At 40.5% G+C, this 18,677-nt stretch overlaps 1 protein-coding gene across 10 annotated transcripts in view; it reads right to left on the reverse strand.

Moving 5' to 3' along the window:
* The window catches only part of LOC132386011 (ataxin-7-like protein 3), a 138,569-nt gene extending 122,821 nt beyond the window's left edge, over positions 1-15,748 (reverse strand). Inside the window, exons 1-4 of one of the 10 annotated variants that reach the window (XR_009509393.1) lie at positions 15,449-15,748; positions 5,847-5,927; positions 4,108-5,423; positions 1,992-2,124 (exon numbers count right to left, since the gene is read on the reverse strand). Coding sequence is in view for 9 of the 10 variants with exons in the window: in XM_059958266.1 (XP_059814249.1) it covers positions 1,992-2,124; positions 4,108-4,218 (244 nt within the window). In the remaining variant the exon portion in view is untranslated. Of the gene's footprint in view, positions 1-1,991; positions 2,125-4,107; positions 5,816-5,846; positions 5,928-15,448 lie in introns of those variants that run through there. The other 9 variants (XM_059958266.1, XM_059958270.1, XM_059958269.1 and 6 more) reach the window with 9 other exon arrangements.
* Positions 15,749-18,677: the final 2,929 nt, after the last annotated feature.

The following is an 18,677-nucleotide window of genomic DNA, read 5'->3' on the forward strand; positions in this document are numbered from 1 at the left end:
GTATGGGAACCAGTCATGGCCGGGAAGGGGAACACGTGTTCCAGGGAGAAGACTAGAGCAAGTATGGGCTACGGAGTGGTGTGATGGTATGGGGACCAGTCAATGCCGAGAAGGGGAACACGTGTTCCAGGGAGAAGAATAGAGCAAGTATGGGCTATGGAGTGGTGTGATGGTATGGGGACCAGTCAATGCCGAGAAGGGGAACACGTGTTCCAGGGAGTAGACTAGAGCAAGTATGGGCTATGGAGTGGTGTGATGGTATGGGGACCAGTCATGGCCTAGAAGGGGAACACGTGTTCCAGGGAGTAGACTAGAGCAAGTATGGGCTATGGAGTGGTGTGATGGTATGGGGACCAGTCAATGCCGAGAAGGGGAACACGTGTTCCAGGGAGTAGACTAGAGCAAGTATGGGCTACTGAGCAGAAATATTGGTGGCGAATCGAGAAGCTAATGTGCTGGTGATAAACGTTGCAAGTGGATAGGGTATGCTAATGTTTCCTGACAAGCTCATTAATTTCTGTATATTGGTCATCCTTCCAGTTATCTTGCAGTCCTGCCAAAATGTCAAAACAACACTTTAACCATAGATTCTGCTGATTGTAGTTTTATTTTGTGACTCATTTGGGCTCATTAATAAAGGCAGGAATTTATTCAGATAACCAACTCAGTTAAATTCATCTTACTATAATCCCTACTCAATGTTTGATTGGCACATTTATTCAAACATAGAAAATCCACAGCAGCCCTTAAGCCCACAATGTTGTACTGACCATGTATCTAAAGCTAGTCTCCATTCTTTTTGCAAACTATTATTTTCCAGGACTTCTAGTCATTTTTAGATTCCTTACTATAACCTATTATCAAACCTCAATTTCCTCAAAGGGAGTTTTCGGTGGCACACAAATCAAAGGCTGCATCTTAGAAATATTGTAGACATTTCACCTGATCTAGTCAAAATTACCACTCTAGCTTTCTCCATATTTGTACAAAAAAAAACTTGAAAGAAAACTCTGTGGGCAGTTTTGGTTAATGGTAAAGACCCAAATTAGCCTAAAGGTTTGAAGAAATGAAACCACAGGAAGTTGGAATTTCCTGTTTAAGAATTACATTTATCAAAACTTCTAAAGCAACAGTTTTTTAAAATAATTTTTTAAGGAAAATCTTATGATTGTCAAATGTAGGATTGCTAATTGAAGATTGTGAAGTTATCTTCTCCTGAGATTACAAGATCATTAAGAAAGCCAAAACACGTATCCATTATCTAACTTCTTATAGATTTATCATCCAAAACCATCAGTACTTGTTCACTTAAAATAGCCAATGTAGACATACCAATCTCTGAGTCTCTTCCACCTGTCAATGTCTCATCAAAGCAATAATAGTTCAATAAATCAATACTAATAAATTTCTAAAATGCTCTTCCTTACGTGGGGTCTATGGTTTATAGCTGCTGTCATACAAACAGCAGATCTTCACATGAATCATCTTCAATAATGAATGGCAAATTTTACTTGGGGACATTTCAGTTGAATTTAATACCTGTATCCATTCATTTCCCTAACACAATCTTTGTTTAATTATTCTGCTCTTTGCTGAAGAGGCACTATGACTAATCACACTGCCTTCCAGCCACACTGTGATCAAAAAATCTCAGCAATAATAATGTCTAAGCCTGGGACCTCACTGGTTTTCTTTCTTTCCTTTCAGTTAGCCCTGATGAAGGGTCTCGGCCTTAAACATCGACAGCACTTCTCCCTATAGATGCTGCCTGGTCTGCTGGTTCCACCAGCATTTTGTGTGTGTTGTTTGAATTTCCAGCATCTGCAGATTTCCTTGTGTTTGCCTGGTTTGCAAGGTTCAGTTCCACATTTGAAACAACTTTAGTTACTAAACCAACCTGTGCTCCTAATCAGCTACCCAAGGAACTGGGTGACACATCATTAAATACATCCACAATTAAGCATCTATTCAGTCATATCAAACACTCTTACCAAAATCCTTCATACTATCTGGATCTGTCTCATCCAAAAAGAAATAACCACACTTCACAGCTCGATGTACTTCAAAACAGAATCCCAGACAAGCATCATCTATGAGATCGGAATAGATCTCATGAACTGTGGCCTGAAATACAAAGTTCAAAGGTAAGCAGTAAGAGATCCGCAATAAAAATTAATCAGGTTAACTGATTTGTTCTCAGATAAAACAATCTCACTTCAGCTATGTTTTCTTACTAAGGAATAGAGTTTTAGAAGTAATCAAAAGGGGCCACAAAATGATTAGCATATTTCATTAAAACTTAAAATTAGGATTTTAAAAATTTTTCCTCCATACTAAACAGTCTTAATATGGAGCAGAGGAATGCTAGTTTTCTGCCATTACATTACACACCAGAATCCACTTAAGCGGCTTTGAAGTGAACTCTTCATCCACATTAAATGGATCCATGGGTTGCCCTCAACATTTATTGGACCCAGCACCAAGATAAATATGGATGGCATTCAAGCCATTTGCAAATCTAAAACACTGAAAACATGTTGCCAGCAACCATTCTATTTCTGATGGATCATGATTTTTGATCCTGCTCATTGAAAGCTTGCACAACACTATGATTTACCTCTAATCCCCGTCGGCCATCACCCACTCCTTTCTCAGTTAGTTACCCAAGCACATTGTTAACACAAGTAACAGAATTAACACTATGGAATTAGCTGTAGTTTGTTTCTCTTTACCTGTAAGCACAGTCTTGTGATGTCCATGGAATTCAATATACAGAAACAATGCACAAAAAAGACATGTAATGTCTGTACATGTACTTAGGAGCCTCATGCTTCTTGCAGTTGGTACCCATAATTAAAAATGACGATTAAAATATATAAAACAGGAATTGGTGAAAGTCAGAAGCCTCCTTAATCTGGTTCCACCATAGACTGAAATACTATAATATCCAAACATTCCTTACCTAAACGCATATTTATTGTTCAAAGATCACAGTCTTAGCTATACTTACTGGCTGATCATCCACCAGTTCCTGTTTAGACAAATATGATTCACAACCCTGTGCATGGAAAATGCAGTTTCTCAGCTGTTGCATGTAGCAGACACCAATAGAATCAACAAACTCATTCGTAAGGCCAGTGATGTTGTGGGGGTGGAACTGAACTCTCTGATGGTGATGTCTGAAAAGAGGATGCTGTCCAAGTTGCATGCCATCTTGGACAATGTCTCCCATCCACTCCATAATGTACTGGTTAGGCACAGGAGTACATTCAGCCAGAGACCCATTCCACCGAGATGTAACACTGAGCGTCATAGGAAGTCATTCCTGCCTGTGGCCGTCAAATTTTACAACTCCTCCCTCGGAGTGTCAGACACCCTGAGCCAATAGGTTGGTCTTGGACTTATTTCCACTTGGCATAATCTATTTATTATTATTTAATTATTTATGGTTTTATATTGCTATATTTCTACACTATTCTTGGTTGGTGCAACAGTAACGAAACCCAATTTCCCTCGGGATCAATGAAGTATGTCTGTCTGTCTAAGACAACTGCACTGCTCCAAAGAGCGCTATATGAGGTCATTCCTACCTTCTGTCATTAGGTCCTATAATATGGTCAATAATAATATATCATAATAATAATAATAATATATGGTCAATCTATAGCCAGGGAAGTGATGACACCCACCCCCCCCCATTAGATTGTTTGCAGTAACTTATATTTTCTTACTTTACTTCTCTTCTAGTATTTGTGTATCTGTGCATTTATAATGCTACCGAGACACTGTAATTTCCTTTGTGATTGATGAAGTATCTATCTTTCTATCTAAACACTCATTTCTCATTCTTAAAACTATGAAGTTCAGTCACAATGAAGGCTACAGCTCATTAAGAAGCTTACTCTTTTGGCAGTGGCTCAATGAAAAGCCATATATAATTTTGCAAGAATTACTGCTTCAAAAACAAAATTGCAAAAAATGAAGCAAAGAAATACACTGTAATCAGCATTAAAGGCATAACCTTTATTTGTTCAGTGAACTATAAGTGCAGCTTCAACATAAAGAAATGTGTGAATTACAACCATAGCATTCAACATTGGGACTCACAAGAGGGATCTGGGGAGGGGGTACTGCTCTGTTCTGCAAATGTTTCAAGAACAGCATCAAACTCCATGGCCTGGTCACTGTGCCCTTTGTTCTGCTGCTGGTCACATTCATATTTCAGTTGCTTCCAGTATTTCTGGCTCTTCTCCAAAGAAACTCATTTCAGTTTGGGCATGGCTGTAGAGTTCACATTAAACAGTTTACTTTTGAAACAACTTTGACCTTCATCTGTTCTATCAAAAGCACAGAAATTTAGACAAGTCTAGATCATCATCTGAGCAAAATTATTCTTAAGTTTAATCACAGCAAGGCGGATTACATTCCCAGAGACTGCTATACACTCATTGCTTGACTCACAATATAGATACACTGACTAAAAGGATGGACTCATCAGTGTACTCAACACTTATTCCAGACCATATCTTTCATTTTCCAGATCTGACGTATTCTAGATGAGCATCTTCACTTGTCCAAAGCAAATTTTCAAGATTTTTTAGAAATTTCTTTCCTCTTATCACAGAAAGCTCTAAAACATAAACTGAAATTTCTGTCCCATTGACAGTATGTGAAGCAATTGTCAGATTGGCAAGTTCACTTTGAATGTATTCATCACTGAAGATTAATATTTAGATCATGGAGATTAAGAATCTGTACATTCCATCATAACAGAGCTACAGACCTCTACAGGAGAATATTACAGCAGATCATCAGATGTCTGATACTAAACAAAGATGTTTCACCAGGTCAGAGTTTAGTGTCTATTAATTTCAGAAAATGGAATCAACACAATCCAAATTTCTTGCAGTAACTTGAAGATCCTTTTGAGACTTCATGCTATGTTTAAAAGTTTAGATGCCTATTTCGTATCAGGGCTCATTATATGTTGAGTAAAAGATCCAAACAACCATTACTGACCACTTCTCAGAATATCAAACTTAGAAGTAACAACAGCGAATTCCATTCCATTTCATTGGTGTCTTTTAAGATCACTCCAAGCCTTTATTTGTTAACACTTGCCAGAGGTGAAATGTAACATGTAAAGACTCTGCCAAATATAAGGACTCCCACATAAAGAAGGAATAGGAAATAAACAATAAGATTAGCGTAAAAATATCCAATGTCATTCAAAGATCAAAATTAATGTTGTAGTTGGTTAGTTCAGTGTTTAAAATAACAAACACCATTAATACCATACTTATAGTTGCCTTTGGATCCTGTAAAAGTGACACTGATGAGAATCAGTTCCCCATAGGTTCAGCCACATTTCTCTATCCAACTCCCCTTACTGTGTCAGATATGAAATCAGTCTTATTCAAATCCTTAGGAAAAACCAGACAACGGAATTTCATTCTTGAGTTCATGACGTGCAATGAGAAACGTGGTCAGTTGTAAACTCAAAGAGTAACAGACAGACTGACACTGAGCAAGGGAAGGGATAGAAGGAAAGAAACTTGTGGATCAGTTCATAATTTTAAACAAACAAAAATATCAAAAATGTTGAGTATTTAGTATTTACCTATTTAATATTCTTGAAATAGTTATTTGTAAATTGAGAACATGCACATAATTATACTCTCAACAGTCACTTATGCATGCCTTCCCAAAAAAAACACAACAGAAACACAACTATCAAATTGCATAAAGAACTTATTCATTAATGCATCCATGAACAACTAAAACAACGTAGACAAAGAATCAACACATCTTTTAATAAAACAGGAGAAATTCCCAAGTCTCTTTACCTCAGATTTGCTGTTCTCCAGGCCAGGTAATGACACTTCTTCCATTTTCATTAAGAATCAGAACAGTGTGCTACTTTCCTTCTACATTGTAAAGAGGTGGTCACCAAGAAAATGGAGAGAAAGTAAACAGTTGGTCTAAAAAGAGCACATGAAATTGAAACCTATAATTAAGCAGGGGTTTCAGGTTAAACTGACTGCAATTGGAATTGTGATTGGTGGAGAATCAAGTTAAATACTCCAACCTGATAGAATGATCATGGATTTCTCAGACTTCTGACAATCCCCTCCCATCTACACCATTTCCCCCCACCTCTCTCTCTCTCTCTCTCTCCCTTCCCTCTCCCTCTCCCTCCCTCCCTCTCCCTCTCTCTCTCTCACACCTTATCTCCTTGCCTGCCCATCATCTCCCTCTGGTACTGCTCCCCCTTCCCTTTCTTCCATGTCCTCTGTCCTCTCCTCTCAGATTCTCCCTTCTCCAGCCCTTTATCACCCTTGAGCATAAAGTTAGCTGGTAGAATTAACATTAATGAATACTAAGAGTAAAACTGGAGTTTACTGCAAATGAGAAACCTGCAGAGTAATCCAAGTAATGCAAAATGCTGGAGAACACCCCCCTACTCATTCTTCTAAACTCCAGTGAGTACAGGCCCAGAGCCATCAAATGCTCCTCATACGTTAAACCTTTCATTCACAGTGTAATTTTCATAAACCTTTACTGGGCTCTCTCCAACGCCAACAAATCCTTTCTTAGATAAGGGGCTCAAAACTATTCAAAATGCCAAATGCAGTCTGACCAATGCCTTATAAAGCCTCATCCTTGCTTGTAGTGAATGGCTTTTACTTTCCTTACTACCACTTAACCTGCCAGTTAGCTTTAGGAAATCCTGTGTTATGAATTCAAGTCCCTTTGCTCAGAAACTAATCCTTTATTCCTTCTTCAGTCCAAGATCACTCACTTCCTACACTATATTTCATTTGCTATTTCCTTGCCCATTTTCCTAATCTATCCAAGTCCTTCTGCAGACCCCTTGCTTCCTCAACACTGCCTGCTCCTCTAGCTTTCTTTGTAATGCCCATGAAGTTGGTCCAGATCATTGATGTCTACTGTGAAACAAAGTGGAGATCCACAACTGACCCTGCAGAACTCCGCTAATCACTAGCAGCCAACCAGAAATGCCACTTTTAATCCTACTATTTACCTCCTGCCAGTTAGCCTATCTTCTGCATACAGAAACATAATAAACCTAAAGCACAATACAGGCCCTTTGGCCCACAAAACTGTGCCATAGAACCATAGAACATTACAGCACAGAAACAGGCCTTTTGGTCCTTTTTGACTGTGCCGAACCATTTTTCTGCCTAGTCCTATTGACCTGCACCTGGGCCATATCCCTTCATACACCTCTCATCCATATACCTGTCCAAGTTTTTCTTAAATGTTATAAGTGAGCCCGCATTTACCACTTCATCTGGCAGCTCATTCCACACTCCCACCACTCTCTGTGTGAAGAAGCCCCCCCCCAATGTTACCTTTAAACTTTCCCCCTTCACTCTTAACCTATGACCTGTTTTTTTTCTCCCCTAGCCTCAGTGGAAAAAGCCTGCTTGCATTCACTCTATCTATACCCATCATAATTTTATACACCTCTATCAAATCTCCCCTCATTCTCCTACGCTCCAGGAATGAAGTCCTAACCTGTTCAAACTTTCTCTGTAACTCAGTTTCTCAAGTCCCAGCAACATCCTTGTAAACCTTCTCTGCACTCTTTCAACCTTATTAATATCCTTCCTATAATTAGGTGACCGAAACTGCACACAATACTCCAAATTCGGTCACACCAATGTCTTATACAACCTCACCATTACATTCCAACTCTTATACTCAATACTTTGATTTATAAAGGCCAATGGACCAAAAGCTCTCTTTATCTATCTGTGATGCCACTTTTAGGGAATTATGTATCTGTACTCCCAGATCCCTCTGTCCTACTGCACTCCTCAGTGTCCTACCATTTACCTTGTGTGTTCTACCTTGGTTTGACCTTCCGAAGTGCAATACCTCACACTTGTCCACATTAAACTCCATCTGCCATTTTCAGCCCATTCTTCCAGCTGATCCAAATCCCTCTGCAAGCTTTGAAAACCTTCCTCACTGTCCACTACACCTCCAATCTTTGCATCATCAGCAAATTTGCTGATCCAATTTGCCATTATCATCCAGATCATTGATATTGATGACTAATAACAATGGACACAGCACTGATCCCTGTGGCACACCACTAGTCACAGGCCTCCACACAGAGTAGCGATCCTCCACTACCACTCTCTGGCTTCTTCCATTGAGCCAATGTCTAATCCAATTTACTACCTCTCCATGAATACCTAGTGACTGAATCTTCCTAACTAACCTCCCATGCAGGACCTTGTCAAAGGCCTTACTGAAGTCCACGTATACAACATCCACTGCCTTCCCTTCATCCACTTTCCTGGTAACTTCCTCGAAAAACTCTAATAGATTGGTTAAACATGACCTACCTCGCACAAAGCCATGCTGACTGTTTCTAATAAATCCCTGTCTATCCGAATACTTGTAGATCCTATCTCTTAGTATTCCTTCCGATAATTTATCTACTACCGATGTCAAACTTACCAGCCTATAATTTCCCAGCTTACTTTTTGAGCCTTTTTTAAACAACGGAACTACATGAGCTATCCTCCAATCCTCCGGCACCTGACCCATGGATATTGACATTTTAAATATTTCTACCAGGGCCCCAGAAATTTCAACACTAGTCTCCTTTAAGGTCCGAGGGAATACCCTGTCAAGTCCTGGGGATTTATCTACTCTGATTTGCCTCAAGACAGCAAGCACCACCTCCTCTTTAATCTGTATAAGTTCTATGACCTCCCTACTTGTTTGCCTTGTTTCCATAGACTGCATTCCAGTTTCCTTAGTAAATACATGCCGAACATGTACTTACTTTAAAAATTACCAGTGTTACCCATACCCCTCTATTTTTTAAGCTTTGAGTACCTATTTAGGAGTCTCTTAAGAAATCCTAATATATCTACCTCCACCAGTTGCTGGCAGCCTATTCCACATACTCACCATTATCTGAGTAAAAAACTTACCTGAAATCTCCTCTGTCCTACTTCCAAGCACCTTAAAACTGTGCCCTCTCATGCTAGCCACTTCAAATGCGGGAAAAAGCCTCTTGACTATCCACATCATCAATGCCTCTAATCATCTTATATACCTCTATCACGTCACCTCTCATCCTCCATTGCTCCAAGGAGAAAAGGCTGAGTTCACTCAACCTATTCTCATAAGGCATGCTCCCCAATCCAGGCAAAATCCTTGTAAATCTCCTCTGCACCCTTTCTATGGTTTCCACATCCTTCCTGTAGTGAGGCGACAGGAACTGAGCACAGTACTCCAAGTGGGGTCTGACCAGGGTCCTATATAGCTGTAACATTACCTCTCGGCTCCTAAACTCAATCCCACGATTGATGAAGGCCAATACACCGTATGCCTTCTTAATCAGAGTCAACCTGTGTAGCAGCTTTGAGCGTCCTATGGACTCAGACCCCAAGATCCCTCTGATCCTCCACACTTTCAAGAGTCTTACCGTTAATACTATATTCTGCCATCATATTTGACCTACCAAAATGAACCACCTCACACTTAACTGGGCTGAACTCCATCTGCCACTTTTCAGCCCAGTTTTGTATCCTATTGATGTCCCACTGTAAATTTCCGACAGCCCTCCACACTATCCAAAACACCCCCAACCTCTAAAGAATTTTTTACACACAGACTGTGCTGTTGCTGACTGTGGTGGAAGGTGATATAATAGGGTCTTTTAAGAGAGTCCTGGATATGTACATGGAGCTTAGAAAAATAGAGGGCTATGGGTAACCCCAGGTAACTTCTAAAATAGATACAAGATTGGCACAGCATTGTGGGCCGAAGGGCGTGTATATATTGTGCTGTAGGATTTCTATGTTTGACTGCAATCAATACCCTGTAACTTCTCTTTCAAAGTTGAGCTTTCCAACTGCCTGTACAACCTGGCATTTTTGCGTAATGAACTGAAACCTTGAAGGTGCAGTTCAGTTGCGCCCTAGTGTGTACAAGCCAAATCCAGGCAGTGTGGCCCAGCCCAAAAGCAAGAAATGAGTGTTCGGACATTGCTGGAGTGGACTTAGAGCAGACAAAGTGGCAGAACCAAGGCGAGGCATGGTTGAAGTAATAGAGCAAGAGACTGAGGAACAAGTCAATGTTTAAGAGCTTAAGATACAGAAGCAAAATTAAGCTATTTGGCCTATCAAGTCTGCTCTATCACTTCATCATGGCTGATGAATTTTCCTCTCAGCCCCTTTTCTGCCCTTATTGCTTTATGCCCTGACCAATCAAGAATCTATCAACCTCTGCTTTAAATATACATAAGGACCTGGCCTCCTGCTTGTGGCAATGAATTCCACAGATTTACCACTCTCTATCTAAGGAAATTCCCCTTTATCTTATTCTACAAGGATGTCCCTCTATACTGAGGTTGCGTCCTCCTGTATTAAGAATCTCCCATCATAGAAAACATCCTGCATTATTAGCCTGATCTCAGTGGTTGATCATATGTTAAAGTCTATCATTAAGGACGAGCTCTTGGGGTGCATGGAAACACTTAATACAATAGTCAAAAGTCAGTATGGTTTCCTTAAGGGAAAACATTGCCTGAGCAATTGTTCTTGGATCCAGGCACCACTACTTTGATAAGCTGTCAGGCCCAGGCCCCGCTACATCAATGCACTGTATCTGACCTTCCCAATCAGGCCCAGCGATTAAATCAGTTAAATGCTAATGAGTCCTTCCAATCTAGTCCTCTCTCAGATCTTTATAAATTCCTTTACTCCATTGTAATACTGATACAGCTAATAGTAGTTTCTACTCAAACTACAGGATTGATTTGATTATATTATGGTCATAGCCACCCTTTAGTCCAAGCTCTCTAATCAAATCTGATTCATTCCAAAACACCCTATCCAGAATTGCCTTTCTGCTATTTGGCTCAACCAAAAGTTGCTTTAAAAAGTCATCTAGTAGGCATTCTATATATTTCTCCCTTGGTTTCCAGCACCTACCTGATTTCCCCAATCAATCTGTATACTGAAATCTCTCATAACAATTGCAGCATTGCTCTTTTGTAATTTGCATCCTACATTCTGGCTACTGTTCAGAGGCCTGTATATAACTCCTAACAGTTTCTTTTTACTGCTGCAATTTCTTAACTCTGCTCACAAGGATTCTACATCTTCTGATATTATGTCACCTGCTCCTAAAGATTTCTTTCAATTTTACCAACACAGCCACCTTATCCCTTCTGTAAACTGTCTGTCCTTTGAATACAATGTGTATCCCTGGATGTTAATTTATTCACACCAGTGAGCCATACCACACACAGCAACCAATCTATTTTTAAGCCTAGACTAATCACAGGATAATTTACAATGAACAGTAAACCTACGTTTTTGAATTCTGAGAGGAAACACATGCACCAGAACGGAACTTTGAACCGATGCCTGGAACTGTAATACTGTTGCACTACTGACCCCTTGGTTAAACTCTCAACTTTGATTTTCAATCAACCATAGCTCAGTGATGTCCACAACATCATCCCTGCCAATTTCTTACTGTGTTACAAGATTATCTACCTATTTTTTCCCATCTGTTAAACCACACCCCTATTATTCTGTTTAAATTCCTATCCATAGCTCCAGTTATGCAATTCACCAGGACCCTAGTCCCAGCATGGTTCACATGGAGCCTGTCCCATTTTAATGGTTTGCAATTTTCGAATACTGGTGTCAATATCTCATAAAATCAAACACATCTTACACTTCCAACCTTTAAGCCATGCATTTTCTTCTCTAATCTTATTAATACTGTGCCAGTGTGCACATGACTCCTGTAGTGATCCCAAAATTATTACTTTTTTGGTTCTGTATATCAAATTAGTACCTAACTGCACAACTTCTTCAGAAAAACCTCTTACTTGGTACTAATTATCATAACTCGATCTTTCCCCTCCCATTTCAAATTCTTCTGCGGATCAGATCAAGTGTCCCTAACCCAAGCAGATGACATAGCCTTCAGCAGTCTCAGTTCTTGCAAAAGACAATTGTGTCTATTCACCTGAATATATTATCCCTAATTAAAAATGCATTTCTCTTCACTCATCCCTCTTGAATGAATCTCTGTATCATGGTGACACCCCAACTGTCATCCTCACAGGAAGCAAAAATTTGCGATCAGTTAAGTAAACTCAGGGCTGAGGTTCTTCCTGCAATACCTCTTTGACCCCATTACTTGCCTCACTCACCATCACCATTTAGTCACTGGCCATTGATTAAATCTAAAGTAGTAAATCAAAGGATGTCTCTACCTCCTGAAACACAGATTCCAGGTAACTCTCCCATTCCGTGACCCATCACAGTGTTTGAAGCTCAGATTCATCAGCTTTGAGCCTGAATTCTTCGAGTTGCCAACATTTGCTGAAGATGTGGTGTTAAAAATTGAGGGAGAACCACATTGGGGTCCACCATTCACCACACAACCAACAACACATCACCTGATCCTGCAACTGAACAATGAAGATTTTGCTTCCTGAACACTTTTGGGTGTATTTTATGGATTTTGAGCTGCTGGTCACAAAAATCAGATTAAAAATTTTCATATCACATACCGTTTTGTAGATATAATCTATTTTTATGAATTCCCATCATATTTTAAGTTTACTAGTATATTACCCACAAAGCAAGCTCTTTTGGTCAGTCCAAGCACGCCTGGACATGCACTCAGTGTAGGTGCTATGAAAATGTTATCTTAGGCATGCCTGGCACACTTTGTCATGTTAGATACTGGCAGCCAGGCTATAGAGGCTGCTCACATTTACAGATTCTGTTTGGACGCATGCTGATGCCATGTTCTTCAGGCAATAGCATAGTGAGTATACTGAACAATAGGATTTATTGTCTTCAGGAAGAGTTAATACAGCAGAAAAGTCTCAACAATGTCGCAACAGCTGCAATACACTGCGCTATTACATCTGTGGCATGAACCAGATGTGGAAAATGACACTGATCCAGATGTTGAACCCTTTATGTCTGGTTATCCCCATCTGATAACGCAGCCAGAATTAAATGACCTGGTCAGGGTCTTAGATTTGTCAAAAGCTAAAGCAGATTGCAAGGAGGGTTTGCTGTCACCAGATACCAAACTACATTGAGCTGCATGACAACATGCTTTGGTTGACAACAACTTTGTCACATGGTGTGAGCAGAATCATCTGCAGTTTAAAGTGAAAAAGACTAAGGAGCTGGTGGTGGACCTGAGGAGGGCTAAGGCACCGGTGACCCCTGTTTCTATCCAAAGGATCAATGTGGACATGGTGGAGGATTACAAATACCTGGGGTTATGAATGGACAATAAACTGGACTGGTCAAAGAACACTGAGGCTGTCTACAAGAAGGGTCAGAGCCGTCTCTACTTCCTGAGGAGACTGAGGTCCTTTAACATCTGCCGGACGATACTGAGGATGTTCTACGAGTCTGTGGTGGCCAGTGCTATCATGTTTGCTGTTGTGTGCTGGGGCAGCAGGCTGAGGGTAGCAGACACCAACAGAAACAACAAACTCATTCGTAAGGCCAGTGATGTTGTGGGGGTGGAACTGGACTCTCTGACGGTGGTGTCTGAAAAGAGGATGCTGTCCAAGTTGCATGCCATCTCAGACAATGTACTCCATAATGTACTGGTTAGGCACAGGAGTACATTCAGCCAGAGACTCATTCCACCGAGATGCAACACTGAGCGTCATAGGAAGTCATTCCTGCCTGTGGCCATCAAACTTTACAACTCCTCCCTCGGAATGTCAGACACCCTGAGCCAATAGGCTGGTCCTGGACTTATTTCCACTGGGCATGATTAACTTATTATTATTTAATTATTTATGGTTTTATATTGCTATATTTCTACACTGTTCTTGGTTGGTGCGGAACCCAATTTCCCTCAGGATCAATAAAATTTGTCTGTCTGTCTACTTAAAGCTACAAAACCATGAAGTGCAACATTCACTTTCTACATTCACACTTGGACTTCTTCCCTGCTGATCTTGGTGCAGTCAGCGACAAACATGTGAAAGGTTTCACCAAGACATTGTGACCATAGAAAAGCAGTATCAGGGCAACTGGAATCCATCAATGCTGGCGAATTATTGTTGGACACATAAGTGAGAAGCCTCAGACACTGATTACAAATGAAAATCATTAACAAAGTATTTTTAACTTAGTTGAACTAATGCAAAGCATCAGCACCATTATGCAATTAAACACATTATATTCAATAGTTAATTTGTTGTTTCTCCAAATTCATACGTGATACAAGTAGTCTGTAATTATACTTGTGTCCATTTTCAAGCAGTCTATCATAAACAAAAAGAAGTTCTGAGGAAGAAACACTTCTGAAAAAATCTGTTGTCCAGTATTCTAACTTCTATTACCCACAAAACACTACACATCAAAATTGCACACTAAGTATTATAACTAGCTTTCTCATCTTACTTTGAGAATAATCTTGACAAGGCTCTGTTGCCAACATGTTCTACTGGGTGTTGTAGGATTAGAACCAACTCTGAATACAGAGATTCTTCAAGTCAATTAACCATTAGATCCCATTGGATCTAGAAATGGGAGAAAACAATTAAAACAAATCTGAGGGTCACTAAAGCAAATTGGATGCCAAAAAACCTGTGAACAGACAAATGCAGTTATGTCTGTAGTACTCCAAAAATGGTAATCAAGTGAAATATTATCATCAAGGCCAATTAAAATTCTATGTAGCATAATTCTAGTACTTGACTAGGTGAGAGTAAGCGTTCAGCATGGACTAGAAGGGCCAAGATGGTCTGTTTCTGTGCTGTAATTGTTATATGGTTACTTGCACACCATTTCAGACGATATTTTAAATACGTATAAAGAGCTTTTGTCTCTTTGCCACCCATATTGTCTCATTCACAAATATTCCTTCTAAAAAGATCTGGTGTGTCACAACTGTGTTTGGAACCAGGAGTGTTATGTCTTGAGGAGATAAAGTCCTCTATTCTTTGGACCTAAATTCACTCTTTGCAAGCATCTGGAAATTTCTATCTCAGGTTGACTTTTAAACCTATCTGCAAGGTTCTTCCATTCACACTCTCACCCTTCCTCAAATCACATTCCATCAACCTAGATTTGGGTTATACTGCATTCTTTCATTTTATTTCTGCAGCTACAGATTAAAGATCTGTCCCTCTTCTTTGTAAGATAGGAATATGCAGGCTCCATTCTTCAGCTGCTTTGAACATCCATCCCCAGAGCTTAAACGTACCTTACAAGTTCTCCCTCAACTTATGTCCCCCACCCCCCCCCCCCCCCCGTCTCAGATTTTATTCTTCAGTTTTCTCTCTCCTCCTTTAATATTCTGCTCTTCAGGTAACAAAGATGACTCAATAACCAAACCGCCATCAACTCTACCCCACCTTCTCCTTGCGAGACTCTTCTTCGGGCTGTACCTGCAGATGCCACAATAGCACCACTGCTTCCAGACCAATTAATCAACTCTGCTTCCACGGTCCATTTCCTCTAGAACCCCCGATCCCACGGCCCTTCTGCATCTCGCTCCTTCTCGCCCGTTCACTTCCGATCTGCGCAATCGTACTTTTAAACCAGGGCTGTCATTCCTTGCAGAGGGTCAGGTGCGGAATGAAGATGTAACGATGTCAGTTGTTCCCTGTCACTAACGCCCGTTACCCGACTACCCGAGCCACCCTTAACCAGGCCGCATGCTCTGTAAACTGGAAGCGGAAGTACGTTACCAACTATTCCGCAAAGCTGTCCGCCAATGGTTGATAGGCTTACATGGCGCTGGAATATTAACATGTTAATATGTTCGTTTACATTCTTTCTCCTTCAATATTGCTCATGCCACCTCGGAATGCAAGATTGTCAGGCTGCATTTTTCTCACCAGACCAGGAATCTCGCAATTAGGTACCGTCTTTTTACCTACCACGGGAGTTCTCTGGGGTCATTTTGGTAGCAGTTTACATTCCACCTCGGGCCAATGTCAATCAGACTTTAGATCTGATCAATGGGATGGACATGCACAAAACAGCACACCTTAACGCCTTCACCATCGTTTTGGGAGATTTTATCCAAGCCAGTCTGAAAAAAATAAATTTAGTTAAAGCATGGATATGGAATAAAATCTGCTTAAATACATAAACACCTGCCATGTATTTACAATGTAAAAATATTACAAAAGGTGATTTAAATTTATCCATACAGTGTAGCACAGTGACTGAGGATATAGTTATGGAAGTGTATCAGTGAATAAATAATAACACTTTGCTTAACACAGTAGATGTTTCTGCCGCATGTGTCTAATACAGTGCTTTGAACGGCTGGTAACGATGTGCATCAAAACTGTATTCCTGTCACGTTGGACATCCACCAATACACTTAGCAAAAGATTGCTCTATGCTCTATGACATATGCCTTACTGCCTATTATGCACCTGGCCCTGACACACCTTGAAAACAAAGACAGAATGCTGTCCCTGTGTTTTATTTCAGCATCCAACTCTGTCATTCTACAAACTGTGGTGAACAAATTTGTATTCTATGGAGGAAAAGGATTATTAAGCTATGCAACTAGGGACATTAGAGAGTGCCAAGCAAAGACTCTTGTGTGCAAACAGAGAATACAAAGTGCTTACTCTTGTGAGATAATGTATGTCTAATCCATTGCAACCACAGAAACAGAAACTAATGTGCTGTGCTCTGCAAGATAGTTTAATATGTAACTGCTCCTCTCACTCCTATTTTTTTCAGTGAACAGTAGGATATTGTTAATGTAATATTTCTATACAATGATTGGATATATTATAATGTCTGCTGTTAGTATGCTGAACTCTATAAAAGGATGATATTGTAGCAGTAGAGCAGAGCCTGGTGCTGATGGAGACCAGCTCTCTCTTTCCTTACTACCAAGTAAAATAAAGGTCCTGAAACAAGACGCAGGAGTTAAGTATTCTTTTTACCTGACTAGGTCAAATTTCCACAACATACAATACAATCTAAATGCAGCACTGTGCAGAGGGTTGTTCGATTTACTAATCAACAAACTTCAGATAGTCAGGATCACAATCAGTCATCCCTCCCATCATCCTCCACATGGATGCTCCCTAGGACTGTGAGCCCTGTGTGTTCTGTCTGCCTATACAGATTACACAATTAAACACCAGAGGAATCACTTCGTTCGCAGAAGTCACGACCTTAGTGGGGCTCATTATTAACTGTGAGTAACCATTTACAGAGGAAGTGTAAGTGTGGCAGCTTAGTGCCAAAACAAATAACCGTTTCCTTAATGTCAACAGAACGATTTTAAACTACTCTGAGTGCACATCTCAAATAACTGCAAATGGTCCAAGAATATATTCTACACAATCAAGAAAGCTCACCAATTCTTTGAAGGTAGAAGAGTGCTCTTCTATATTCACTAATACTCCTTCGGTATACAGGTGGGCAGTGGAGGGCATTCTAACATGCTGTATCTGTATCATGACATAGTACAGAAATAGTAAAAAAAACTGGCAAACACAAATGGCAACAGCCTATTCATCATGAAGGACATGTATACAGATAGATGCTGGGAAAAGGCCAGCAAATAAGGATCTACCTATCCTGTTATGAACTGCGTCCACTCCCATCAGGAAAGAGGCTACTCAACGTCCATGCTAGAATTATTAATTTAAAAAACAAATGAGGTTGGAGGTGACATTGGATACACTGCAACTCTGGCAGGGTTTGCTAGACATTATTTCCTACAATGTGAAACTCAATTAATAGTACGAATGGCAGTGAGTTTCACTACCAGATGAACTCAACATCTTCAATGCTCGCTTTAAAAAGCAGAGAAGATCCCTGCTGCACCTGATGTACTGGTGATCTCTGATTCTTTGAGGCCAATGTTAGGCTCTTTAAAGAGAGTGGAACTGATAAAGTATGTAAAAGTTTAACATGGTCATTAAACATAGCAGCTTAACTGAGTAAGCCCCAGGAGCTTTGAATAAGGAGTTTGTACTTTTACGGTCTCCGAGTGACTTTATCTGGATTCAACTTCCATAAACCTTTTCAAGGCGGAAGGTCCCAAAAAGTAACATAAGGCTCTGAAAATCTGTGCCAACTAACTAGCGGGAGTTTTCAAGGACATTTTCAACCTCTCACTACTACGGGCAGAAGTTCCCACTTGCTTCAAAAAGGCAACAATTATACCAGTGCCTAAGAAGAATAATGTGAGCTGCCTTGCTGACTATCGCCCAGTAGCCCAGTAGACAGTGATGAAATACTTTGAGAGATTGGTCATGACTAGACTGAACTTTTGCCTCAGCAAGGACCTGGACCCATTGCAATTTGCCTATTGCCACAATCTCAATGGCTCTCCACATGGCTTTAGACCACTTGGACAACACAGGTGTGGCTGGTCATGGATGGGGAGAGAGGACAAGGTTAGGGCTGGAGGTCCCAGAGCCGGGGCCACGGCGGTAGCAGTCCGGAGAGAGCAACCGACCCGAGTGAGGACGACTGCGACAGGGCACGCCCCCCCGTAGATTTGGTAGGATCTATCAGCCGACAAAAGTTTGTCTCGAGGGATGACTTTCAGTAGATCGCAACGAGGTAGCTGTTCTGCTACTTATGAGACCCTGAGCCCGAATTAGGTTGTCGGCAAATATTTTAGCACCA

This window comes from Hypanus sabinus (assembly GCF_030144855.1).
Source record: "Hypanus sabinus isolate sHypSab1 chromosome Y unlocalized genomic scaffold, sHypSab1.hap1 SUPER_Y_unloc_11, whole genome shotgun sequence".
NCBI classification, from domain to species: Eukaryota; Metazoa; Chordata; class Chondrichthyes; order Myliobatiformes; family Dasyatidae; genus Hypanus; species Hypanus sabinus.